Raw genomic sequence first — 15,289 nt, 5'->3', positions numbered from 1 at the left:
GGAAGGGAGGAAGGAAGGAAGGGAGGAAGGAAGGAAGGAAGGAAGGGGAAGGGAGGGAAGGAAGGAGGGAGGGAGGGAAGGAGGGAGGGAAGGAAGGAAGGAAGGAAGGAAAGAAGGAAGGAAAAAGAAATGAAAAGAAAAGGAAATAGTACCTCCCAAAAAGAAAAAAAAAGGCAGTTAATGTAATAAAACTTGTTTAAGTCTCAGTACCAAGTATGCAGAAGCATTATCATTGAACTTTTTGTTTCTACATTAAACTCTTTTTCCCATACAGAGTACTTCAAAACTTTCTCATCATGGCTTTCATTTATAGCTGCATTATCCTTCTTCTGGACAAAGTAAATGACACTGTTCTCTTCTTTATCCATTTACAGACGGTCATTTTGGGGTCTTACCTGATTGCACATGGGTTCTTCAGCGTCTATGCAATGTGTGTTGAAACAATTTTCATCTGCTTCTGTGAGTATTCAGTATGTGTGTGCATTTTCCCCCTTCAGTGGATAACTAAAAGGTGAGATGGTGAAGGCCCATGTCCTTAGCTGGCTTGGGGATCTGCTATTACCTGGCTGCAACCACAAAACGTGTTTATCTGGAAAGAGGTATTGCTTAGTAGATGTTCTTTAAACCTTAATACCTGAGAAATAAGTCAGATGCAGAGACAAATACTTCATGATCTCACTTACATGTAGAATCTAAAAAAGTCAAACTCATAGAAACAGGGTAGAGGGGTGCTGACCAGAGACTGAAGGGTCAGTAAAATAGAGAGATGTTGGTCAAAGGGTACAAACTTTCTGTTATGCAGGATGAATAAATTATGGCACTCACATGTACAGCATGGTGACTATAGTTAATAATACTATATTGTTAACTTGAAATTTGCTAAGCTCTTAAGTATTCTCGCCACACACGCACACAAAGATAACTATGGGAGGTTATGGACATGTTCATTAGCTTGACTGTGGCAATCATTTTACAATATATTCATCTATCAAAACATTATACATCTTAAATATTTACAATTGTTATTTGTTAATTATATCTCAATAAAGTTGGAGAAAAAAATTACACCTCAACAAAGCTTGGAGAAAAATACAGAATTTAAAAAGAAATCTTAACAGCTAAGAGAATGGAGTTTGCAAAGCACAGAAGAGTCAACTACTGAAATGAACCTCAGTCTTCATGGCATACTGTTAGCATGAAATTATTTTGTTCATTTCTTGATTTTTTAAGTAAATAACAATGACTGGCTTCTGCCATGCTTTATTAACAGAACTGAAGACATAACTGGACTCTGGGAACTAGATATGTGGAATTCTTTACGGAGAGGATTTATAAATTCTAATAAAGCCAAGATGACAAAGTGGTTTCAAGGACATATAGGGCCAATTCAAACTGTGCATCACAATGACAAATGGATAGGATGCAGAGAGGAGTGCCTCTAGGAAACAGTTGTATTAATTTTGATACATAGAGTTAAAATACTTCTTTAGAGCTTTCATCACTGACTTATACATGATGCTCCTATAGTTGCATATGCAACTCCCAAACACAAAATACGGATTCCTTTTTTTGGCTAGGCACTGTCACTCATAACTGTAATCTTAGTGCCTTGAGAGGCCAAGACGGGGAGAATTGCTTGAGACCAGTCTGGGCAACATAATGAGACCCTATCTCTACTAAATAAATAAATAAATGAATGAATGAATGAATGAATGAATGAATGAATGAATGAATGTCAGGCACATAGCACACACCTCTAGTCTTAGCGACCCAGGAGGCTAGGTGGGAGGATCACTTGGGCTCAAGAGTTCAAGGCTGCAGTGAGCTATGATTGTGTCACTGTATTCCAGCCTGAGTAACAGCAAGATCCTGGCTCTGAGGAAAAAAAATGATTTTTTAAATATTAGTACCTCACCTGAAAAGTCCTGGAGAAACTAGTATCTAGCAGAAGCTTAATCTGGCCCTTAGCTTCCATGCCATTTCTTTGGCAAACAACAGAAATTAGAGTCAGTAAGTAAAAGAGCAGAACTTGTTAGCTGCACAACTACACATCCTGGGAGATTATTTCTTTAGCACATTGCCCTTAAGAGAAACAGAGAACATTTACTCTCTGACAGGCCATTACTGAGCAATCCACTTGTATAAAACTAACAGTTTGCATTTTAGAGTAACCCACAGCACCAACTTCACACTGGGATCAAGAGAGAAGATAACTATAGGAAGATATATTCAAAGAAAACCTCCTAGAAAATAGTTTGGCCTGTTTTTTTTGTTTGTTTGTTTGTTTGTTTCTGAGCGTATTAAAATCAATTCTCAATAACCGGACAAAGAATTCAGGAGAACTTTATGTACTAGTTAGCTCTTCCTCTGGTTGTAACAGGAATTAAAATGTTTAATGTTTTCCTAGTGCTTCAGTGGTTTAAGAAAAGCTATCTATCAACAAAACATCACATGAACAAACAGTTCAGTATGGGATGGAAGAAGGAGCACGAGTAAGGTTAAGCACTAAAACACGATGGAGACAGGGCTCTGGAATGCTCAAAGATCTCTCCTCTCATCTCTAACACTAATCATGGGAGCAATACCTGGAAATCACTGTGTGGCCTTCCCCATTCTTGTAGCTGAAAATACTTATCAAAATTTGTTTCAGGAAATGTCTGGAACCTACTAGTTTCCAGTCTTTGCAAGTTTTGGCTAATATGTTGATTTTAAGTTTGGCAGTTGATTTTGAATTTGGACAGTAAGAAATGTTTTCCACCATCTTTATTAATCAATTGCCAACTCCTTGAAAGCCAGGTACATCAGCTTGATTCAGTGTATTGAATGTTGACATGAATCACTTCATTACAGAGATTCTTGTCTGTGATAACAAAGAACAAAGAAACTTAAATTGTGTTTCTCTTCCTCCCCTAGCTGTTACTATGAGCAACATCATACTTTGTAAAATATTCTTCTTAAAAGATGCCCTGAGCCAAATTCTGAATGTGTAGATTGATTGATTTATTGATTCCTATTATCTTGGCTGCCAGAAAACCGGTGATTTTTACAATGCCAACCATTTGTAAACACTTCATTTTTAGAAACATGGAATCTTGTTATTATTACAAGGTGCTGAGATTCTTGATCCCAGAGTGGGAAAAAAATAATAGTGGTAGATGATTATTAATGTGATCCAGGCCAGACTTCTTACCTGTACCTTAAGAGTAATAACAAGATAGCTATGTTATACATAGCAGTAATCCCTTCTTATCCATGGGGGATACATTCCAAGACCCCTGGACATGCCAGAATTCTCTAATAGTGCCAAACTCAATTGCTGTCAATTGGAACATGTTTCCGTGTATGTCTTCCATCCACAAATGTAATGCCTTTTTCATCCTAACTAAGCACTTATCTTACACTGTGGCCATAACTTTTGCAGTTTGAGATACAACAAAAGTAGCTTAAAATTCTTTTTTCTTCCTCACAATTTCACATATAGAAGATTTGTTCTGCCGGGCATGGTGGCTTATGCCTGTAATTCCAACACTTTGGGAGGCCGAGGCAGACATATCACTTGAGGTCAGGAGTTCGAGACCAGCCTGACCAACATAGCGAAACCCTGTCTCTACAAATAATACAAAAATTAGCCAGGCATGGTGGTGGGCACCTGTAATCCCAGCTACTGGGGAGGCTGAGGCAACAGAACCACTTGAACCTGAGAGGCAGAGGCTGCAGTGAACCGAGATCACACCACTGCACTCCAGCCTAGGTGACAGAGCGAGACTTTGCCTCAAGCAAACAAAAAACTGAACAAGATTTGTTCTTACCTAGATCTTAGCAACCTCAGCATACGTTTATTTCTTATTAACTCGAGAACTTTCACCTTTTCACTTAAAGGAAGTATTTTACAGCTTTTCTTTGGCATGTCCAAATTGCCAGCAATGCTAATCTTGGAATTTGAGGCCATTATTAACTAAAATAAGGGTTACCTGAACATAAGCACTGTGATCTTGCAACAGATAACTAAGAAGGCTACTAAGTGACTAAGGGAAGGGCATCCTAGACAGTGAGGTGATGCTGGATAAAGGGAGGATCCCCTGCCAGGGTGGGATAGAGCTTGACGGTTTGAGGTCTCATTATGCTACTCATAATAGTATACACTTTAAAATTAATAAATTATTTCTGGAATTTTGCATTTCATATTTCTGGACCTTGGGTAACTAAAACCACAGAAAGTGAAATTGTAGAAAGCAAAACTGTGGATAAGAGGGGACTATTGTATAGAAATAGAATTAAGGACAAAAAACAAAATGATCAGCGTCTATCATGTTCCCTCCTTTGCTTTTCATTTTGTATGTGAGGAAGGTCACTGTGAGGGCTAGTAGAAATCTACTAAACCAGTGACCCAACTACTCCCAAGAGTATATCTACTATCTGCTGTGAACTGTATATATCTGGAGGAGGCTTAATTTCATGCAAATGTATCCTTGTTTCTCAGCATAATTCTGGTGCTTCCCCCCAACTACCCAGCAGGTGGGTGGTCAGTGAACATGTCATCAATTTAATATTAGCCTAAGCAAAGCTGAAAAGTAAATTAACATTTTACAAGAGTCAGAATACATTGATACTAGCTTTCAAATATAATCTGAGGAAGACTGCAAAACCTTAGGACAGGGTGCCTTATAGTTAAGTAGAACAAGAACAAAACTAGGTGTCAAGAAGCTGAGTCCCTATCTCATCCTATTTACCTCAGAGCCTTTGACTTCAGCAGAGTTTTTTTATATCCCTGGGCCTCAGGGTCTTCGTCTGTAATATTACAGTATGGACTACCATTAGAAGTGACTTGAAAGTCTGAAATTCTGTTATTATTCTACATTTATCACAGAATTAATACACTTCCTATTCAGCCCATCCCGGAAGATTTGGCAATTTATGTCTTTCTGAAATGCACAGTTACAGGATTTAAAGATGACATTTTTGAAGGGACATAGAATATCTTCTTAGCCTTTAAAGTATCAAAATACATCTCTTTGAGAGTGGAAGGGATTTAGGAAGTTTCAGTGTTTCCTGACAGAGGTTGAGGCTTCTTGCCTTGCCCAGCATCAGCAAGTAAACTGCACTAATTTGTCTTATGTTTGACTTTCTAACATTGATTTTTCTGATTTTTCCCTGTTCGACCCACCAATTTATAAAAATATGCATAATTGTTCTGCTGCTGCTGCTTTTGTCTGCTTTGGCTGCTGCATATACAGGTGAAGATCTGGAAAGAAATGATGGATCTACAGAAAAACCCTACTTCATAACCCCTAACCTGCACGGAATTCTGATAAAGAAGCAACTAGTTCCCCAGAAGCAGAAAGAGTAGAAAAGCTCCAAACAGTGTCACTCACTTTTAAGTAGAAGTTGTGTAAATTAGGTTGATTGTAATTTGGAAATGTCGCTTTTGAGTAATGTGAAATTTCTGTGCTTAATTCTAAAAAGTCAGCACCTGGTACCACCTGAGGTGTCAGGTATTTGATGATGTTAGCTGCTGTCTGCTTTATAGACGGTGGTCCCAGCTAAAGATCAAAATGTTAATGTCAAATGTTTTTTAAAATCTGTAGCCGAGAGTGTTTTAATAACTTTTATAACTCAGTGTGCTGTTTCCATTGCAGCACTTTGATAGCCTTTCTTTTTATAAGTGTATATTTGTAAAGGATATTCAGGCAATTTTTAAAAACACTATAAATGTGTAATTAATTAGCCATAAAATATTGATTTATAGTTAACCAGCCTATGGTACTAAATTTGTAAATATGGTGCTATGGTTATATTTATACTGTTCGAGCTGGTGGACAACTCTCTAAACTGTGATTAAACTTGTATTAATGGTTCCCTAGGAAGTATATTTCAGTGAGTCATGTCCATAACAAACATAGATGTTGATGTTATACAGGTTCTATGGAGAGCATTACTGGGTAAAAAATACTGTGGAACCTTCAGAGCCCATTCTGTTTTAGTGAAATGATGTTTATAGTGAAGTTGAATCTGAGTTCTGGAGTGTCATTTCCAACAACATGAACCTCTGTCCATGATGAAAATATTCTGAACAAAACTGAAATTGTTACATAACTCATGCCTTTTGTCTTTAACCCAAATTTCTTATTCCCACTATATAGAAAATCAATATGAATTTGTTTCAGAAGAGTGATTATATCTTTTCATGAGCATACCTGTGTTTCTAGATTAAAGAGATTGTATGGCTTTGTTCTACAAAAGGTTTGATTTTGTCTCACCTTTCAGTGAGGAAAGAGAAAAGTAAGACAATTCAGATTTTACCCTAAGGAAATATACTGTCAGCCCTCCATCATCTAATACCTTTATGAGGGAAATACTGCAGGTTAGGAACTCTCTCCCTGCAGGGCTTAGGAGGAAAGTTGTTGCCACCTGCCACCCTTGGCCTCCTGAGGTTTCTGATAGTCATGCGTAAGTTTTGAATGGCAAAACAAAGCATGAATCAAACACACACCTTGCCTAGCCAACCTCTGTGTGCAAATGTGTATGATGTGGTTAACCGTGTAAAAATGCACCCCAAAAGGAGCATTGAATCAATTTGTATTTTCTTGGCTTTTACTGTAAGCTTTGTGTATAAGGATTATTTATGTATTGACAGAAAGGAACATGTTGATCTAACATGTTGATCTGAATAGCACCCATATATCGAAGAAAAGAGTCAGAAATGTATTATTGTGTTATGGATTGATCTAAATGTGTATTAATTATCTTCAAGTGTAGAAACCTAGATTTAAACTGACTCTGTGGCAGATTAATTAATAGCAATAGCCAATGAATAGGGAAGATTTTTAATGTGTAATGACTACTAGCTTGTTCTTGGCTTACATTCTTGAGATTATTGTATTCAAAAGTGTCGGTTGGCTTCACATTTTGGCAGAGTCTTCTGCATTCTTATTCTCCTTGAAGCATAATGCAGATAATGACAACTTATCTTTCTAGATTATTATTATTTTATTATTCAACAAGACAAGGGCCACAACAAAGGACTAGTAGAATAGTGACCTCTACCTGAGAATTTGTTGTAACTATAAATGTCTGTGCTCTGCCCAAGAGATTCTGATATACTGTGATTTGATGTAAGCCAAGATGTGAATTACTATAATGTTCTCTAGTTGATTCTGATACACCTAAAGGTTGAAAAATTGGCCAGGTGCGGTGTCTCACGCCTGTAATCCCAGCACTTTGGGAGTCCAAGATGGACAGATTACTTGAGACTAGGAGTTCCAGACCAGCCTAGGCAACATGGTGAACCATCTTTATAAAAAATATAAAAATTAGCCAAGTGTGGTGGCGCACACCTGTAGTCTCACCTACTTTGGAGGCTGAAATGTGAGGGTGATTTGAGCCCAAGAGGTCGAGGCTGCAGTGAGCCATGATCACACCACTGCAGTCCAGCCTGGGTGACAGAGAAAAACCCTGTTTAAAAAAAAAAGTTGAAAAATCACTTGATTAAAATATAAATCAACACATAAAACTAGTTGCCAATTTATATTATGAGCTAATGTCTAGTCAGAAAAATATTCTCCATTTACTACTTATTTGTGTAATTGAAGTGTGTAGAATAAAAATGAGCATTGTTTTTGAGAAGATATTTAGAAGCCATTTTCTTAAAAAGCAATTAAACTAAAAACTGTGAAAAATCAGGGCAATGTTCCTCAAAATTTGCAGTGGATGTGTTTGAAACCTAAAATTTCACAATTATTAGTTTTCAAGGCTATACTATCTAAATTATTGATGGCAAAACAAAATCAATTTTAAACAAATATAGTAATTTAGAAAGTAAATTGAAAAAAGAAGGTGAAAGTTATTTTCTCAATCTTGCAACTGAGAGACACGCAATATTGTCAGAATCTGACCTGTTACACAGAATGAAATAATATCTACTGACATAATCACAAGGGCTGATTGTTTTCTCATAACTATGTTTACAATAATGTTGATGCCAAACTATGCTGTTTAAAAAACAAAAACAAAAACAAACAAAAAGAGGATTTTGAACTGCTGTAAAGCGAGTATACAGCAGATGGCGATGTTACTTCTCTTACAGTTCTGCTTTGATATTTACTCTGTACCATTCTTCCTCCTAGTGGAAGATTTAGAAAGAAATGATGGTTCTGCTGCAAGACCTTATTACGTGAGTCAACCTCTGCTGAAGATTTTCCAGGAGGAAAATCCACAAACTGAGCAGCAGTAGAAGAGCAAACTGGTCGTCCTACAGCTGTGTGTTACCTTTTCTCCATCTGCTGTGTCCGTGCAACATTTGTTTCATAAGTGCTTTGTGTTTAGCAACACTGTTATTTACGACCTTGTTGGCTTGCATTTGCATGTTTTATACCAAAGCTTATACTGTAATATGTGAAGCCATCAGAAATCGCAAGGGAATTGTTAATAACATAAAACATTTTTATACTAAGATCATTTGTTTCGTAATTCATTTTTAAAGAGTGGCTTGGATGTTTTGAAAATAATACTGAATATGTTAATATTCTTTTAAATCTTAGATTGAAAAATGATACATTATTTAAATTGATAGCTCCTAATATATTTTTAAAATTAAAACTAAAAGACTTCTTCTGCAGGGAAAATTGGTCAGCAAAGTGAAATTAAAAAGTTTAAAGCTTTTCCCACTCTTGTTGGACAGGAAATCAGTGAAAGGACTGCCCCACTTCAGAGTTTGCTCTCTTTAAGTATAGAATGTTTCCTCTTAAACAAATTGCCAATCATCCAGCCTTTACTACTTCGCCCTCTGACAAAGTGCCTTACTGGCTATTTAATATTACCCAGCTTTTATGGGCAAGTTTACAAACATTGTTTTTAAAAAAATTAAAACTTGCAATGTTTCGTGATGAAAACAAGTCTTCTTGCATTTGTTTCACTCTTAGCTCACTGATTGGAAAACATTTGTCATTTTGCTCTGTTTGATATCCTCACTATTATGGAATACATTGTGCAGCTAAACCATTTCCCTTGCGCCTAGTGGACATTCCTGAATGTGTACTACACGCAAGGAGAAACAAACCCCGAAAGAACACTTGTTGGATTTCTTTCTTTCTTTCTTTTATCTATTTATTTTTTTTACTAAAAGAGAAGTTTTAAAATGAAATGTTTTCTATAGTAGATCTTTGAAAATACAATAGGTATAATACTGCATTTCTCAGTGTTTTACAAAGACCGGAAAGGGAATCTTCTAGGAATTACAAAGGGAAACTTTACTCCTCGAGAGGGTGCTCACAGATGTCATGTACTGAATAGCTCCCTTTTAAATGATCATTTATTTTCATCAAAGCCTATTCTATATATGCCACTTCATTTTCTAACTTTTGGTATGAAAAAATCAGTTTACTTACAATATGTTAGTTGTATTATGCTACTATAAACAGGAACATAATTTTCAATTCAGTTTTAAATAATTTTACCAGTACTACTAACTTTTAAGGAAATTAATTCAGTTGGTTTCTCACTGTTACAGAAAGAGTTCATAAAAGTATTCACCCTAAGAGAATGTCAATCATATGATGATAATTTGTGAAAGCTTTGAGAATCAATCATCAGTAAGTTACTATCAGTTTATAAAATATTATCACATTTGTTTAAATGTGACTTTAGATACTTTTATGCCAAAAATAAACTCACATGAGCACATGACAGTCTGAGCTCTATAATCAGTGTGCTTCTGCTGTGCAGAAATGTTAGAAATGTATTGTCTAAATATCTTTGATAATTAAAATGTTTAATATTTAATGAAATTTGTTGTTACTTATTGTTTTAAAACTATTTGTTTTTTCTTTTAATAAAGATTTAAATAAGAAATATCTGTCTGTCTTTTGATTTAAGCTAGAAAAAGAGAAAAGCTTTTGCTTTCAACACCCACTATACTATGACAGTATCTTCTCTGTACCAAATGTCTAGGTGGGTTTTTTATTTTAATCTAGATTTATATTTTTAAAATTTCCACTTTTCTCCAGCTGTGCATTGACAAATCAAATAACTAAAACTGATAACTTATACAAAGGAAATAAGTCAAAGCTAAATGGATGAGATACAAAAAAATTTTTAAAAACTCATATTTTTTTTTAAAGCCTAAATTAGTCAGTTGTTCTTTGTTTTTATTTGCTAAAGGTTTGCTCAGTCCTTCATTTCATTTTGTCAAAATTTACAGGAAGAAAATGTCATTATTTTCAAGGCAGGTGTAAATTTAGAGGCCCTAAAGGATATGAACACCAATTAACAGTAGTTTCCTAAAGCAAGATTAAACATAACTATCACTGATTTATGTTAGGCTAAATTTTAAAACAAATATACTGGTGTCTTTTCCTAGGTTGAATTATATATTAAATCTTCAAAATTAATTATTATTTAAAATTTACTGGGTTTCTGTTCTTTTTTATTCTTTTTTTCTTTTTTTTTTGAGACGGAGTCTTGCTCTGTCTCCCAGGCTGGAGTGCAGTGGCACAGTCTCCTCTCACTGCAACCTCCATCTCCCGTGTTCAAGCAATTCTCCTGCCTCAACCTCCCAGGTATCTGGGACTACAGGCGCCCACCACCATGCCAGGCTAATTTTTGTATTTTTAGTAGAGACAGGGTTTTAGCATATTGGCGAAGCTGGTCTTGAACTCCTGACCTCAGGTGATCTACCCGACTTGGCCTCCCAAAGTGCTGGGATTACAGGCATGAGCCACTGCACCCAGCCCTAAAATTTAATGGATTTCTTTCAATGAAAACATTGAACAATGATCTTGCAGTTTTCAGTGTTCTTTTAAAATAAGAACACATTAATAAGATAATAAGATAATAAAATAAGATATTGTATTAATATAGCTAATTATTCTTTTTTATTTGAAATATAATATGTGGTTTCCAAAAGAAATTCAAATTCTGCTTTATGTCTTAAAGACGCCTACTTTTAGATAAAGCACTTATGTTGGTAAATAAATGATATACAATTGTGCAATGATTAATTTGGTTTTTCTATGTGCCTAAAGAGCTTAAAAAGAGTTAGTGTGTCTGTATAGTAAAAATCACACTATGAAAGGTTCTATGGCATTGTCAGGGACAATGTAATTCTTAAACTGATATTGGAAAACGCTCTGTGTAACAATTTCTCACTTTTCTTTTAGCATACAGCTGACTAGCACTCATTCCAATGTATGTTCTTTCACTTTTACAAGTGGTGCCTCAGGAAATTGTTCTTAAACTCTAACCAGGCATAGTAATTATCTCCCGTATTATCTGGTTCTGGATTGGGGAACATGCTTTATAAATCAGTTTTTGTTGGCAAAAGATATGGGGACAAATTTGAACTAAAATCATTATTGCAGACCATAGTGTATGAAATGACATCTTAACGTTTTTTCCAGTTTCTTGCAAATGTTAACCTTAGGTGTGTGCAAATGATTGTTTTATAATAAAATATAGATATAAGAATACAATTCAATAAATCATTAATGAAAAAATCAATATAGCAGATGCACATTCCATAGATATTAACAACTTTGGGTCTTATCTAATTCTCATTATCTAGGTCTAATAAATAAAGTAAGTAAAAAACCAAATATATATATGTGAGATATACATATGTACACACATATATATACACACACACACACACATATAGAGAGAGAAAAAAAAAACAGAAAAAACTACTTCTTCGAAGTTACCTCCCGTATTAGGGCTAAAAATGGGCATTAAAGATATTTCTCTCTGGACCTAGCTGAATTACTTCTGGTTATTAGTGAATCAATCATCATCCAGAAAACAAAGCCAACCTCCATTAAAACAAATGTGAGGCCGGGCGCAGTGGCTCACGCCTGCAATTCCAACACTTTGGGAGACCGAGGCGGGCAGATCACGAGGTCAGGAGATCGATACCATCCTAGCTAACATGGTGAAACCCCGTCTCTACTAAAAATACAAAAAATTAGCTGGGCGTGGTGGCACGCACCTGTAGTCTCAGCTTCTCAGGAGGCTGAAGCAGGAGAACTGTTTGATCCCAGGAGGCGGAGGTTGCAGTGAGCTAAGATTGTGCCACTATACTCCAGCCTAGGCAAAAGAATGAGACTCTGTCTCAAAAAAAAAAAAAAAAAAAAAAAAAAGCGAATTCATTTATTCATGGACATGGAGTATCATTTATTCAAGGCTTAGACAATAGAATGATGTTACCATCATGGACCCTATTAAATGTATCAGGTCAAACTGAACTGCCCTTTCCCCCATTAACAACTTTGCAATTGCTTGGAAAGAAAGGCAGCCAAAATGTGTAGAATCTGGCAACATCTTCTGTCATGGTTTCTGCACTGGGGGAAAGGGAACTGTTATGTGACAAATTTAAAAGCAAGCAATTCAATTTTACTATTTGAAGTCACTAGCTTTATTTTCTTTAAATTTAACTCCTTGGCTTTTTTTTTTTCTTTTGTATTTACTGTATGAATCAGAATAATTTAAGCAAGTGGGGAAACTGTGAATGCAAGTAAAACACCCTTCTACCACTGGCTCAAAAACATGATACATCTTCACCTTTTGTCCCTTTGCAGTTAAAGAGCACAGTATGTTAACAAGGGTGGGAAAGGCTTATCAAAAGAGAAAGATGTTTTCATTCTACATATAAATTAACATGGAGCCTGAACTTGATCCATTGTTAGAATAACCCTGGAATCTCCACATTCTTCCAGGCAGATGAATGTGCACTGCTGCATGTGTGTCTGCACAGAAAGGAGAAAATGAAGGTAGGATGTTGTGAAAAGCATTGGTATCCAAGGAGAGACTGGAGAACCTAAAACACAAACATCTCTAGTGGGTCCAAGAGGGCAATGTTACAGGAATTGGGGTGCTTTCTGAATGCAATTCATAAACCTATTGAAAAAGAAACTCAATAGCAAATCATAAGCTAATAATTAAGCAAATAAAAATATTTTTCTATCCTCTGATAGTGTTGAAGCCAACTGTGTTACAATGAAACTCATCACATGCTTATTTGCATTTAGTCTAAACAAATAAAAAGAATGATGTCCCAATATGATTTATGACTAAGGGATTCAAAAACATCTGCCTCTTTTTCACAGTGCTTTTGCATGTTAGCCAAAGCTTTACTGTCATGATGAGCTTATGTTTTTCTCTCTTTCCTCTCAACACCAAGATGAATTATTTTTCAGATCTTCCCTGTCATTTCCTTTCCTCCAACTCAATCTCTTATCTAATTTTCCCTGGCTTACAAAAATCTGAATTTCTAATAAGGTATTTGGGAGGAAATGGAGGTGGAAGAGGAAAAAAAATATGAAAACGAAGACTTGAACCAGCAGGTTGGTTTGTGGTATGGACCGGCAGAGTTCAGAATGAGTTCTGAACCATGCTAGGGCATAAGGAAAGGCAAATGACAGAGCCCCGTGATGTAGCATGGAGGCTGTTAGTGCAGGCTTGAGAAACAGGCCAGGGGAACTTTCCAAAGTCACCCTGTTACTCTGCAACCACAGGCAAGGTGTTAAACTGCTCAAAGACTTCCTCAACTGACAAGTGAAGCAAGCCCCCTCCTCACAGTGCTGCTGAAAATATAACATCAGAGTAAGCATTATATCCATTATTGAGGACTGGTACCTAAAGTTGGGCAATGCCTGTTAGCATTAACAGTGATATTCTCTTGACTGAGGTCTTTCAGCACCTGGACTTTACTACTCCCGTGCTACCCCAGTGGACAGTTTATTTGGGCCTCTCTGAGAAGCTAGTAAAGGGCATGTCAGTACTGGGCTTCCCACTACCATCCCTGCACCCAGGCCACAGTAAATGAGAAGATATAGGTGACTTTCCCTCCTTCTCTGGAGCTTCATTCCAAATCCCACATGAGACTTTTTTAACATAGCTTGAATTCTTGGGTCACTGATGACAGACTCTTTCGGAGTATCCAAGAGGAAGTTCACTGAGATTTCAGCTCTCTTGTCTCATGCTTCCTCACTATTACCTTTCTCTTAAATCCTGACATTAAGCCAGGTTTGTGAAGTTGGCAAATTGAATGGCGTTTCTAGAGTTCCTTAACCTTTGCTTGTTCTCTAAATAATTCTTCAAGCTGAGTAACAGTTAAATTTAATGTTTCATAACTGGATGATTATAGGCTTCAAAATTAAGTCCATAGATCTGCATTTGGTTAATCTGATAGAGGTTTTTCTCTGAAGCCGCTGTTCCATGAGTTTGTGTAGGTCAGTGGAAAGACTGTTCATTCTGCTTCTCTACATTGGGTTGTAGACAGGAAACCCCTAAAACTGCAGGCTTCAAGCCTGTCTAGAGGACTATTTTCAACCTTATAGGTGAGGCTCCTGTTTTTCTGAGACAGAACAAGATGGCCTTACCAGTCTTAAATATAATCGGCAAAGAAAAAAACATGTTTAAAAGCAATATTCCTTTTCTTTTAGTGGGTCCTAAATTAGCTTTTGGTGACCACGACAGAAAAAGAAGTGGCTAGAAGTCATTTTATATCATTATTTAAACAACTATAGATAGGGAAATCATTTTGCCATCTATAACACATAACTTGAAAATATCACTGTGATTTAGGGAGGTGAGGTCAAGAGAAATCAAATTTAAATGTTTGATTTTAATCAAATCAAATCAAAAGAGCAAAGTAGAGATTTTTGGAACTGTACAACTATGTTTTTAAATATAGTTTCTTGGAGCAGCAGGATATATTTAGAATACTAATTTTAGCACTTTAAGTGATAGAAGTAGACAATACCTGAGCAACAAATATATCTCCCAGTTCATATAAAAAAGTAAATGTTAACTTAATGGATCAAAAAATTTCTGATACAAAACATGCCAAATCTTAACAAAAAATGTTTCTGTTTTCCTAATTAATACCTTAAAATTAAATTATTTCATAAATTATTAAATTTACCCTTTTTACAAAATTTTTTAATTTTTGCTGCTATTAGAAACTTTTAAAAATAATTTTGGTTTGTTGCTCACGCAATTTTTTGTTCTTTGCTGTTGTTTTTTCATATGTTAGTCTTGGGCATATAAATTGCTCTCGAACTGGTTTTATCAAGTGTGAGCCATTATGAAATAGTCACTCTCAAAGGGTCCTTAATGGAACTTAAAAGCACACATAGGGGGGACCCTTGATGTGCCTTGATTGCCTTAGAGTGCTATGCCTGCAGCGTGTGCCTGTACATGTGCAAGACGTGCAAGTACATGTGTTAGGAGGGTAATTTGATGTGTGTGAGTAGCATACAGCAGAGCACCTGAGTAACTCTCATCTATTGCTGCTATC

General features: G+C 36.0%; 1 protein-coding gene across 4 annotated transcripts in view; it reads left to right on the top strand.

Moving 5' to 3' along the window:
* The window catches only part of SLC44A5 (solute carrier family 44, member 5), a 426,185-nt gene extending 416,339 nt beyond the window's left edge, over positions 1-9,846 (top strand). For 2 of the 4 annotated variants that reach the window (XM_011936934.1, XM_011936935.1), the window contains 2 exons: positions 375-459; positions 5,235-7,484. In XM_011936934.1, coding sequence (XP_011792324.1) covers positions 375-459; positions 5,235-5,347 — 198 coding nt within the window. In that variant the 3' untranslated portion in view covers positions 5,348-7,484. Of the gene's footprint in view, positions 1-374; positions 460-5,234; positions 7,485-8,123 lie in introns of those variants that run through there. The other 2 variants (XM_011936933.1, XM_011936932.1) reach the window with 2 other exon arrangements.
* The last annotated feature ends 5,443 nt before the right edge of the window (positions 9,847-15,289 follow it).

Source organism: Colobus angolensis, unplaced genomic scaffold, assembly GCF_000951035.1.
Source record: "Colobus angolensis palliatus isolate OR3802 unplaced genomic scaffold, Cang.pa_1.0 Scaffold158, whole genome shotgun sequence".
Taxonomy (NCBI): Eukaryota; Metazoa; Chordata; class Mammalia; order Primates; family Cercopithecidae; genus Colobus; species Colobus angolensis.
Note: the sequence above shows the minus strand (reverse complement) of the source record. Positions and strands in the feature narration are given on the sequence as shown.